The sequence below is a fragment of the Trachemys scripta genome, chromosome 5 (assembly GCF_013100865.1).
Source record: "Trachemys scripta elegans isolate TJP31775 chromosome 5, CAS_Tse_1.0, whole genome shotgun sequence".
In the NCBI taxonomy this organism is placed as follows: domain Eukaryota; kingdom Metazoa; phylum Chordata; order Testudines; family Emydidae; genus Trachemys; species Trachemys scripta.
Window position 1 is genome coordinate 22,628,376 of NC_048302.1, and position 13,137 is coordinate 22,641,512.

The following is a 13,137-nucleotide window of genomic DNA, read 5'->3' on the forward strand; positions in this document are numbered from 1 at the left end:
GGCTGGTGCTTTTTCAGTTCAGAGCTCCTGTGGTGGGTGGCAGATTTTTCCCATGTGACTTTTACAATTTGTATTGCTGCTCCAGGGAAGCAGATTTCGTGTTGTAAGCAACTTTGTTCCATGCAAGGGGCTGGGGGAGCCCTTTGAATCAGTGCATAGGTTGGTCTGGTGGTCCATTTTATTTGTCCTGGTTTGCTGTTAACCAAGCTCACATAGTCTGCAGCCTTATTCATGTGATACAACAATTGAATAATTAATGTAAATAAATAGGGATGTGGGTTGCTAGGAGTGTAGTCATTTTTGGGTTTGTACTGTAGTACAGGAATTTCATGCAGACGGTTATGTAACATGCTAGTTGGATGTGAACTAGAGCTGTTAATATTCCAAATGCTACGTAATACTTGGCTTCTGCCAACTAGCAGAACATTCTATCACTTTTGCGAATGTCATGATGTTTTTATTAAACTCCTTTTACTTGATTCTGTATTTCATAGTCCATGACTAGTGAGAAACAACTTTCTTTTCCTTGATCGTACTAAAAAAAAAAAAGAAAGAAACAAAACAACCAAAGAGCAAGAATTAGTACTTAAATGATGTTCCACATGTTATTGTGAATCAAAACTGTTCTTAACCCACTATTATTAAAATATACTAATTAAAAAAATCCATCTTTGGGGGATTTTATTGGAAACTGGGGCGAGAATACAACTCAAGTAAGCCTGATCAAGAAGATCTAGTTCACTTGCTCAGCAGTGCTGTATTGAATACCTTGCAATGTGAATATTTCAATAATAAAAGAAAGGGAAAACCTTACTGGCAATTGCTTGTCCTAGAAGTTCGTGCTTGAAGGGCATATATGTTCCAGAATGTCATATAATGAAAGCCATGTGAACATTAGAACTGAAATTGTTACATAAGAGGGAGTGTCTGGACGACTTGGCTTATATAACAGGAAAGCTAATGTCAGCTGTGTTAGATAACGCAGTTTCATGTACAAGTAGCAACTGGCAAAATCCATTCCAAGTAAGGGCAGTTGCACCCAGCCTGGTAAGATGAACTAATAGAAGGTAATAGTGATCTGTGGTGACGTGTATGTTCTAGAAATTACATTATCATATAGACTATTTTTAAAGAAATTTCTCAATGAATATATCCTGATGTAAACCAAAGGAATGGAAAAAGAAGATAGCCCTGCATCTCAAAGCAGCCCATTACTAGTAACTCATGAATCATGCTATCTCACTAATGAGTACCATAGCCACAGGAACTAGAGGTGCAGGGGGTGCTGCAGCATCCTCAGGTTTTACGCGGGGTCTCTGGCCATGTGCCCGGCCCCCCACTCTCGGGACTCTGCTCCCAGGATCCGGGCCGCTGGCCCTGCGGCCGGGGCTCTGCAACTGGCCCGTGCCTGTCCCCAACCTTTGCCCTCTTACCCCTATCCAGGGCCCCCCCCACAGAGACACGGCACTGCTCCTGGCCCCAGCTGTGGGGTGGGGAGGCACGGACAAGGGTAAGGGGGCTGACTTTCAGCACACCCCCCCCCCACTATTAAAAGGGTTCCAGCACCACTGATGAGTACTGTATTGAAATGATACCATACCCAACCCAGCTCTTACTGAAGTGTGTGGCAAAACTTGCATTTGACTTTAGGTCTGGCCCTGCACACACTGCATTCATACATCAGGTGGTTTTCCCCAGTGTTATCCTTGTGTTTTTCCTTTCTATCCCACTGTTCTCTTTCTTTGTGGTAATGCCCCTCCCTCTCTTTCTCTCTTTAACATCTGTCAAGAGAAATGGTCTTATCAGTGCAGCATTACTGACAAGAGTCTTAGCCTGTGTGGTGCGTATGGGCAAGTCATGCAGTGACATTTTCTGTGTCTATTCTGATGTCAGCCTTTCAGGACAAAATTGAAAATCTGTTTGTAGAGTTATTGGCTGTTACTTAAGGGGCTGATCCGGCAATGTCTTGAGCACCTCCTGAGAGAATCAGAGTCATAATGTTAGCTAGTCAGAACACTTTGAATGTTGGGCCCTTTTAAAAAACGAAATGTTGCTGGGCTGGTGGTTCTGTGCTCCACTGCATGTGCAGTAGATGAATGTGGTAGAGGCGAAAGAAGCCTGGAGTATAGATCTCTGTATACCTATTGCTCTACTCCAGTAAAGTTTTAGCCTTAGCCAGGGTACTTGCATCACTCAGATATCTCTACTTTGAACGGTAGGTGCCAGTGTGCACCAGTCACAGGAAATTATACTAGAAATTATACTAGATAAAGGGAGGCATATATAAGAAAAGCAAAGGAGAATTGCTATTCTTCATAGGATTCATTTTTCCTGACATTAAAATAACCATGCATATACAATATACCACATTAAGGTAAGGCTAATTGTGTTGTATCTGAACTTTCAAAAATATTAAACTATATTAAGAGAAGGTTGAAATCAAGTCCATACCATGGTTGGACATAGGTAGGCATTTGCAGCACATCATCATTGTCAGATTTTATATACAAAAAACAATCCTCTCCTGCTTTGAAGATTTGTACATCAAATTTCAGCATGAAGCAAATTTCTTATAATGGAATTGTAAATTCTAGACAAAACACGAGCTATGTTACAGACCTTAAGCTGTAAAGGAGAAAGCACCTAACATTATGATTCTGGATAATAAATAACTTTTACACAGACTCCAGTGTCTTCTGATCCATTTAAACATTGAAAAGTCCCATTGTTAAACCAGAGGAATTATGTACCAGCTAGACTTTGGAATTGTTCTGTTTTTAAAAAGCTGTAGAAACTGTTGTCGTTGGCATTTTTCCTCAGCAGCTTTGCTAGAAGAGTGAACTTGTTTGCCTCTATTGTAATGTTCCTTTGGTTATCATTTACATTTTCTTTTTGAACATTTTCTCTTCATAAAGTATGTGCATTGTAAGTAACCCCCTGTGTAAACGATAGCATTAGTTCCAAGCTCTGAGCTCTCCATAGCCTGAGACATTGATGATTATAGGTCATTATTGATGGCCAGGAAGCAACACTGTATGCTTAAAAATATTTTTTAATGTTTTAGATTAAATTTATAGATGTTTTCCATGCTGTTTTAATGCACCTTCCCTGGGGCAGAAGGGAAAAGCCAGTCCTGTGCAAGATTATAGTACGGTATGTTCTGACTAATTCTAATTACAGTTCTTAATATTTGACAGTAATACATTTTGCTCTGCAGTGCCTCTGTTATTGCAGGGGAGGTGCAGGGAAGGTTTTCAGTTCCTGAGTAACATCAATCATGTGGCTAATGCAATAATAGGTAAATGATACACTGCACAAGGTGCAGATATTGGGAAGTTTAATTCAAAATCATGACAGGGTATATTCAGTTTAGATTAAAAGACTAGGGTTCATTAAAGAGGTAAAGAGTTGTGGTACCCAAACTTTTCCAGCTGTGACCTCTCTGGGAGTCATGACAGATGTGTGAGACCAAGTGCAAAATGAAATCACCCTCATTTGCACTTTTTGGTAGCTTTATTGAAGCAAAGAACAGTAGGTGAAATTCTGGACTGTGCCACTAAGAGTGTCTACACTGCAGAAAAAAAGTGTGTTTTTAACTGGGGTTAAAATAGCAGTGAAGCGAGGGAGACTTGCCTTTAAACTCAGGCTAACAGTGTGAGTTAAAACCTAGAGGGCAGGGCTCCCTGGGGCTGATCATGAGTTAAAAACCAAGTTGCTGGGTCTTTGCTGCTATTTTAACCCAAGTTAGTTAACCTGAGTTAAGAACACACCTTTTTTTTTTCTTCCCCCCGCAGTGTAGACTTTCTCTAAGAGACACAAACATAGAACTTGTAGACCAAGTGGGGTGTGGCTAAAGTGGCTTAAGCCACCTATGAAACCTCGAAGTCTTGAGCTGCCCTGGGAGCTGGAGAGGACTCTGGCATAATTTAGACAGCCCTGAGGGCCTGTCTAAGTTATGGCTGCTTCCTTGGGCTACCCCTGTCCAGAATCTCCACAGTGCTGTGTGCTGCAGCCCCCCCACCCCCACCCAGAACTCCCCCTCCTGTCTCCATCCCCCTTTCCCAGCAGCCCCACTACTCCTGGCCTTGTAATGGGGGGTCTCAGAGGGCAACCTTATGGCTGTCTTCCGCAGTGCTTACATTGGAGGGGAATCCTCAAGGCAGAACCAGGGTTTTTAGGGCCCATTTACACCACTCCAGCCCTTTTACCTGGTGTAAAGGTACCAGAGCAGAGATGAGACTCTCACCCTGTATTTTTACCTTGATGACACTCAAGATCTTTTAAGATTAATTTCTAAAGATATCCAACCAGTAACTAGTTATCTGGAGATGCGTGCCTCTCTGTAACATTGCTGTGTTCAGTTTGCCTAATTCTATGCTATTGTAATTTCCAGCTTTCAGTGTATTAGTGTCAGAAGTTTCTTTGCAATATTTAAAAATAACATAAATAAACAAGGAGAACGGAGGCAGAAATGATTGAGCAAGTGATGAAGGCTTTTTCTTTGCTAACAGATCCTTTGGATCAGATTCTCCTCTTACATCAGTTTGATACCACTGGAACGCCATTAATTTCGTGAAGTTACTCCTGTTTTGCCCTTGTGTACAAGGAAAATCAAGCCCCTTACAGTGAACGTGCCCAGCTTTGTAATATTCAGGAGAGAGTGGAACTAATTGTAATAAAAACTGGTCTATTGAACTGTAACAGAAATAAATCAGTCCACTTGCCTAATGGGCCTAAATGGAACAGTATATACGACCCCCCCCCCCTTAAGACCCTCCTTTCATTGGAGTTAATAGCAATGGGAGCTGGGGTTGCTCAGTACCTGTGAAAGTCAGATGCCCATAACTAGGTGCCTAAATATGAATTTGGAGGCCTACCTTTAGGCACCCAGGTTTGAATGATTTGGCCTTTATGTAGCTGGATATTAATGGCTTGCCCTGTATTAATGGAGTAGTGCTAGAAAAATTTAGCATCTGTTGTCCGAGATGGACAGGGACCTGGAGGATGTGGCCCATGAAGTAAATCATTTTTTCCTATGCTTCGGAGAAGGTACCTTGAGGTGATAGGGTACACCTGACAAAGGCTGAGGTGTCCGTGAGACTTGGGTTGTATTTGCAAGTCTAGGGAGCTGGGTGTAAGCCAGGGGTGGGCAAACTTTATTGCCCGAGGGCCACATGGGGGTTGCAAAACTGTATGGAAGGCCGGGTAGGGAAGGCTGTGCCTCCCCAAACAGCCTGGCCTCTGCCCCCTCTCACTTCCCGCCCCCTGACTGCCCCCCTCAAAACCCCTGACCCATCCAACCCCCCCTGCTCCTTGTCCCCTGACTTCCCCCTCCTGGGACCCCCACCCCTAACCGCCCCCAGGGCCCCACCCCCTATCCAAACCCCTTGCTCCCAGTCCCCTAACTGCCCCGACCCCTATCCACATCCCCGCCCCCTGACAGGCCCCCCCTGGGACTTCCACGCCTATCCAAACGCTCCTTGTCCCCTGACTACTCCTCCCCTCCCAAAAACCTCCGCCCCATCCAACCGCTCCCTGTCACCTGACTGTCCCCGGGACCTCCTCCCCGGCTGCCCCCTGTCCCCTTATCATGCTGCTCAGAGCAGCAGGAGCTCTCAGCCCCGCCGCCCAGCTGGAGCCAGCCATGCTGCCCGGCAGGAGTGGTGGGCCAAAGCGCTGGCGGCACAGTGCACTGAGGCTGCCGGGGAGGGGGAAAGCGTGGGAGGGGCCAGGGGCTAGCCTCCCCAGGGAGCTCAGGGGCCAGGCAGGATGGGCCTGTGGGCCGTAGTTTGCCCACTTCTGGTGTAAGCTAACACTGGGGCACTCTGGTGATTCAGATCCCCCCCCCAGGGGAAAGAAGTATGAAGGGGTTGTGGGAGCAGGTCAGTGAGGGGTTGGTGTTTAAAACAAGACTTTTGTCAGGAATTTGTGGCCTTGGCTGGTTCTGAGGGAGCATGAAGTCCCAGAACTGGATAACTCTCCAAATGATGTCAGTGGGGCATGGGGTGGAGCAGTAGAAGTACAGTATAGTGTAATGAAAATAATCAACTGTATATATCAATGCATCAAACACAGAAGGAGAAAATTATTAACCAAGCAGGACATGAGTTCACATTGTTTCACTGATTTAATGAACAAAGCTGCTATTTAGAGGCACTTAATTACGCAGTAAGACATGACAAGTAATGTGTTTTGGGCATTCATAGCATGCCTTTGGGTGCCTTATGAAGCATGAAGCTGAGGACCAAGTGACTTCAGCCACCCAAGAAGTTCAGCAAACCCCTAGGAATTTGTTACCAGAAGTGTTTCTTTGCTGTTAGCTTTTTGAGAATTTCTCATTAAATATCTCCATGTATTTACTGAAGGTTATTAACATAGGCACAAATGGTATGTGTGTATTTCTGACTAACATTCTAAAGCTATTTCATAATTCTGTTTACTCCATCAAGATATTTTTTTTAAAATGGCCTAACTTCCTGGCTAATGGTACAGAATAGAACCAATTTGGCAGTGCATTTTAATTAAGCTTCAAACTTAAATAGCATGGAAAGCCAATTACTGTGGAATTATAAGAAATTTAGTGTATCTGAAAACTTCTCCTTCAAAATCCCACTATTATTGAGAGACAGGCCCAGTAAAGAGCATTAACATATCACAGGACCAAGAAAAAGGTAGTTTCTAAATTTAAAAGGGCTAATGAAGCTTTTTTTTTAAAGTACTTTCTCTTCAGCAAGTGGGGGTGGGTGGGTGGGTGTGTATTTACTTCATGCTCTCTATGTCCATGAAGTAATTTGAAAATCAGTATTGTATAGCTCTCAGATAGAACCTATGGTCCCTTAGTAGATATTTTAATAGCTACCCCAAAATAATTGCCATATGTATATGTGTCATTAAAAAATAGCATGTTTAATGGACTTGAAACTGAATCCGTGTTGATGAGGTCAGTTTTGTTACGGGTTAAAATCACTACTCAATATACGTGGAGGTTATGAAAATGTTTTGAATTTTATACACTGTTTTGCAATTGATTTTTATTTACTTTTTTCCTAGAAGAAGAACTGCATGCTCTAATAATCCTTTCTCCACAAGTTTAAATGAAATTACATGATAAAAGGCAAAAAATAGTTTTAGGGAATAATAATCATTCCCCCATAATCCTTCAAAATTCTGCCCAAAGCATAAAATATCACCAGTAAACAAATGGAATGAAGAGCTCAAGACTACAGTCATGAAACAGGAGTTTGCATTTTTACACAACAGGAATTTTGCTGGGATTATATGGCATAATGTGAAGGAAAATGCTATTTTCTGAATTTAATCTCCTCTTAAGCATCCTCTCCTTTTTAGACCCCATGTCTTTCAAAAAAAAAGAAAAGAAAGAGAGAGCTTATTGGGGATGGAGAACAAAGAGAGATGAGATAAAGGGCAAGTGAATATGTGCGTGTTAGATATCAATATTTGATATGTATTGTATGTAAATATTAGAAATGAGAAAGTACAGAAATTTGATGTAAAGTTAAAGTACAACCACACTTGTGGCAGTTATACATTTGTGAGAAACTACATTTATTATGCAACTTTGGTACCTCACCTGCCTTCTGCCCAGCAACCCATTCCCATGGGATTTATTCAAACCTTCCAAGAAAAATATGAAACATTTCAACTCTTTGAAGTTGCTGGGGAGTTCAGGAATCCTGCAATAGGTTCCAGGGGAAGAGACAGTAGTGGGTGGATAAACAGCGGGTGAAGTGGTCAAATATGTATGATCAGTAGCAGAGCCATGTAATAAATTAAATTAATCACCTAGATATCGCCTACATGTGTGTTGAGGAGAGTCTTCCTCTATATCTGTCTCTTTGTGTGTGTGTGTGTGTGTGTGTAAGGGTAATATTAAATACAATATGATACAAATGATAAATGTATTAATCGGAAATATACAACTGTATGTGTATTATATAGGTATAACATCCATGTATACATGGAATAGACTGCCACATATACATGTGCTTTCATGCTATGTGAATCCTTTGAGGAACTGTGTCTGGGGTAGAAGTCAGATTGCACAGGTGAAGCCATAGTTGAAGGGAGTGGCATGTGTGGATGTACTGCACTAATTTACACACACCAAGCTGGTTAGTGGGGATGCACTGAATTCCTTGCAGGAACTAAAAGCATGCTGGCTTATCTACAACATGTAGGCTTGCAGTAGTTCTATCCTCTAGACTGTAGAGACGTGCTGTTGTGTGGCTTTACTAAACTGATTTTTGTGACACTTCTATTTCACCTCCTCACACCAGTTCAACCCCCCTTTCCCTACCACTTGCTACCAGCGAAGCGACAGTGTGCTTTCCTTCTGAGGAACATGAGTGCTCCAGCCTTCTGGCTAGCATCAGGTCTCTGCAGGGAAGCTACAGTTGTTTGATGGGGGAAATATTAAAGAGAAGGGATAGAAGAAACCTTAGAAACTGTGATTGGTTTAAAGTAATAGAGCAATTGTTGAATCATCAGCAATTAAAGTTTCTGAAAGGACGCCCCTTGCATGTATAGATTAAAAACAGTAAATTTCTATTAAGGTGGCACAGTAAACCTAGAATTCTAGAGTAAGACTTTCACAAGTCCCTCTTGTAATCTAACGTAGGGTCGATTTACGTCTGAGTACACCAGGCAACCCTGCTACTGATCCTCTTGCTGATAAGAGGATAAAGCCAAATGCAACGTTTAAGCTAACTTATTTGGTTTAATTAATATTGTAGGCGTGATGAACAGGAGTGAAATCTCACATGCCCTCTTATCTGCAAAGCTGAGTCAACACATAAGGAGCAATCTGATGCTACATGAAAGGGGAGGGACTTTCTTTGGCCTAATCTAATCTGACCCTGCAGTTAGAGAGCAGAGCAGTAATGGTCATGCGGGATGGCACGTCACCTTACTTGAAAGTGCTTTGAACAGTGAGTGGCGACAGCTAGAATTAGGTTATTTTACCTCTTCCTGAGCCTGGAGTTAGACTGAGAGGCAAACAGAGAGGACAGAAAATATACTTTAAACAAAAAAAAAAAAAAAAAAGTGGAGAGGGAGCCAAGGACATGAAAAACAGGGAGTTGGGGAAGGGGAATCTGTGAAGAGGAAATAGGTTTTGCCTCTTTCCTGATGAGTAGTTTAAAACTTGTTAAATGTTAAGTCAGTTTATAGTGTGTACGTTTTGAAATCTTGACTCAAAAGAACAGAGCTCATTCAATTAAACTAAGTGTGATCTACAGCTGCAGAATATTCAGGCAGAGAAGAATCATAATGTGCTATCGCTAATATACCTTCCTTTTTACTGCAGTCTCTTGGTAGTAAATGACAAGCAATCCAATTCTGAGTGTACGAGCCTTTTACAAATGTCCGTTCTAATAGCGTGAGTCAAAATTCTGTTGGGGTCAGAAGCTTGTCATGTGCGTATGTAATTCTAGGACATGAATTCCTGCTGACAGATCATACCTTTAATTAATTTAGTAGATGGTGGAGTGTCTAAGAAAAGCCAATGTTCTCCTTCAGGTGTACCTTGACAGTACTTTGGTAATTAGATCTTTCTTCCCTTTCCACAGTGCCCATGTATCCCAAGTGAGCAGTAACATTCCTACGACTGGAGAGTAAGTGACTCTGTTTATTTTTAAGTTTTGTTGCTATCATTTGTTATCTATTTAAGCTTTTAAAAATGTTGTTCGCTTATTTTTCGGTAATAGCCTAGTGCTGTCCAAAGAAAAGTGCATTGTGTATAGTGATCATAAACCACTTCCTCTCAAATAAGTGCCTGGGTGTCATAGTTCCTTGCTTTTTTCCCACACCCATGGGATGTTACGGTTATGTAACCACAGAGATTTCAAGAAGCACAACCTCGCTGTGCTGTAAAGAGTCTCCTTACCTGCCTGACATTCAAGTCCCAAATTTTGGCATATGAACTTATTCTTGCCCATATATTTTACACACATACATGCGTACGCACACACATTCATTTAGCAAAGTTAAAATACACTTTTATGATATTGCTAATTTTTTTTTTTTTTTTGAGGGTTTACAAACTCAGCTAACATAATAGTTAGCAACAAGTTTATAAACTCTTCAGTGGCCTTGTGGCCCATGTAGAGGTTCACATTCATAGCTAACACATTCAAAATTAACTATCAGATTCTCTCAAGAAATCATTTTTGTGCACCAAATGTAATTGAACATGAATGAATAAAACAAATCTGGAGTTTCTAATCAAGCCTTTTGTAAGCCATGATGTTCCAGAGAACATATGACTTTTCAAAATATCGAGGGGACAGGGAGAGAAATTCCTTTTTTCAAACTGTCATGTATCAAAAATGTTTGTCTGATTTATCTCAGTCTTTACCTCCAAACCCTCCTCCTGCCCAAAAATAAGCAGAAGAAATTTCAAGGAAAAAGGAACTTTTTTTCCACAAAGTGAGAATGGGAGGATTCAATTAGGTTTATAAGGGAAACAGTCTCACAGCCTTATCTCTGGTGTCACTACAGTGACTCCATCACTATACTGAAGTGAATAAAAGCTCTGTTGCTCACAGTAGTTCTGATTCCAATCTCACACCAGAATCAAACAGGAGTCGTTCCATTGAAATCAGTGAAGTTGCAGCAGGGTTAAAACAGCATGAGATCAGAATTGGACATTTATTTATATATAAAATATAAATAGAACCAAGTAAAGTTTATGATGAGTTGCCCTACTGGGTGGTCGACATACTTGTGAGAAGGTAGTCACTCATCATTCTCACAGGTGCTACCATTTCTTATATAATATTGTTTCACCTGAGCACTGGAAAAGCTGCTGGGCATTGTCAGATTTGACCTACTGGCTTTGTTTTGTTACAAAGAGAGGTTGTACCATCCAGATGTTCTATCTGACTGCTCTGTTCTTGTGAACAAACAGGGAGAGTATTGAATGCCATAATCTAGTTTAAATAAGAGTGGATTCCTTGAGTTTTATAGGTGGCCATGTAAAAAAAAATACAGTGAATAACCAGTTCACATAAAAAGATACATTTCAGAGCAGCAATTATAGCTAAAAGAATATTACCGAAATGAAAATGGGCCTCCTTTGAATTGATTATTGGCATGATTTCTGTTGAAAGATGTGCAAATGTTAGAATGACTTCTGTGTCTTTAGGAGGAGATGGGCAAAGGCACAATGAACAGTTGGGTACCCAGGTTCCATTTCAGTGCCCTTTGTGCCTTTGAAAATCTCCCCCTTAGTCGGTGATGGCGGAGCTATATGATGTGTAAATATGAATAGCATTCACTCTGATAACTTGTCTAACCACGCTTTCAACAGCATGCCCTTAATGTACATTTATTAAAGAACTTGCTGCACACACGTTCATGGCCTTTATCTATAGGTCACTTAAGGTCCTTACTTCAAAGAGCCTTTCCTTCTGGCAGGCCTTTCACAGGGGCCAATCACAGTTGCAGCCTGTGCACTCTGTCACAAGGGACTGCTCCCTCCTAGCTCCTCTGGGAGTCAGTCACCCCAAAAGGACGGGGGCAAGTTAAAGAGGAGACATATAGCCCTAGCCTCACATTATCCAGGCCAACAATGCTGGTTAGGTGCAGTGAGGGGAGTGCACTGCACCATCGGAAGGGGAGGTGCAGCAGGAACATTCTGCCAGTGCACCAGGGAGCTGTGAGAAGTGTTGTTCCCCACCCATACACACCACTCCACCTGCAGTGTGGGTCAGTACATGAAGAGCAGGTGAGAGAAGGGATGATGCAGGGCCGTTTGTGCATATTTGAATCATGCATGCACCAGCTACCCAAACCTAAAGCAACCCCCCTACCCTGGGTTTGTTTGTCGTGGGTCACCCAGCATGAGGTGATTCTTGTTTTTCCCATGTTGTATTCCTCTTTCCACCACCACCCCCAGTTTTCCCCCCTCCCTCCCCAGAAATGGGAGTGAATTTTAAAACCCACTAAAAAACTGTAGACCCTGTTATCTTAGGCTTGGTCCACACTGGGGCGGGGGATCGATCTAGGAAACGCAACTTCAGCTACAAGAATAGCGTAGCTGAAGTCGACGTTTCCTAGATCGAACTAAGTTTACTTACTGCAGGTCCACACGGCGCAGGCAAGCTCCCCCGTCGACAGCGCTTCCTCCTCTCGGCGAACATGAGTTGCGCAGTCGACGAGGGAGCGCTTCTGGGATTAATTTATCGCGTCCAGATGAGACGTGATAAATCGATCCCAGAAGGTCGATCTCTGTCCGCCGAATCAGGCGGGTAGTGTGGACCTAGCCTTAGTATGGATTGTCTAATCACTTGAATCTTAAATTCTCGTTTCAAATTAAAGCTCTTCATGCTAGGGTCTGTTAATTTGGGGGGCTCCAGTTAGGCACCTACATAGAAATGGACTCATTTACAGAAGTATTGAGCGGCCCTAACAGCCGTTGATGGTAATGGGAGCCGAGAGTGCTCAGCGCTTCTGAAAATTGGGTCACTTTGCTCTAGGTGCCCCATTTTAGTCACTCACATCTGAACAATTTAGCTGATGTGTTGCCATGCATCTGTACCATCCTTAGCATGTTTTAGACACTACTGCAGTTATTACAAAATTGTGACTTTTAAAAAGGGAGAGGTTTCCAGGTAAGTTTGTAAGTTTAATTGACCTTATTTTTCATCTTGACAGATACTTAGAGAAGACGATCCGCTCAGCAGTGGAACAGCATCTCTTTGATGCTCATGGCTCAGGTGGGCAGAGTTCAGAGGACTCCGAATCAGGAACATCGTCAGCCTCTTCAAATGTATCCACCAGGCAGAGGAGGCGGCATCACAAAGAACAGGATGAAGGCCGACGAAACAGAGACGTGTATGTTCATGATTTCTTTTCCTTTAAAAATTATATTTAGTTGATAGCATCATAATCACACCCATTAAATAGGCAAGACTCCGTCAGTAGTTCCGTTATTACAGGCCTTGGCCCCAGTTCTGCAACTGAGCGCATACGGAGTGACTGCTGCACCTGTGCCAGGCTCCACTGACTTACTTGGAGCTCTGAACTGCAGAACCAGGGCCTTGATTTGGAGTCGTTACACAGCGGAATGGGCTGAAGGGGTCAGCCTAAAAGTAGTGTTCAGTTTTTGTTTTAATT

The 13,137-nt window shown here is 42.4% G+C and overlaps 1 protein-coding gene across 10 annotated transcripts in view; it reads left to right on the forward strand.

The window, feature by feature from the left end:
- The window catches only part of FAM13A (family with sequence similarity 13 member A), a 207,092-nt gene that overhangs the window by 142,576 nt on the left and 51,379 nt on the right, over positions 1 to 13,137 (forward strand). For 9 of the 10 annotated variants that reach the window (XM_034772859.1, XM_034772855.1, XM_034772858.1 and 6 more), the window contains 2 exons: positions 9,588 to 9,632; positions 12,676 to 12,855. In XM_034772859.1, the coding sequence (XP_034628750.1) occupies positions 9,588 to 9,632; positions 12,676 to 12,855 (225 nt within the window). Of the gene's footprint in view, positions 1 to 3,082; positions 3,154 to 9,587; positions 9,633 to 12,675; positions 12,856 to 13,137 lie in introns of those variants that run through there. The other variant, XM_034772862.1, reaches the window with a different exon arrangement.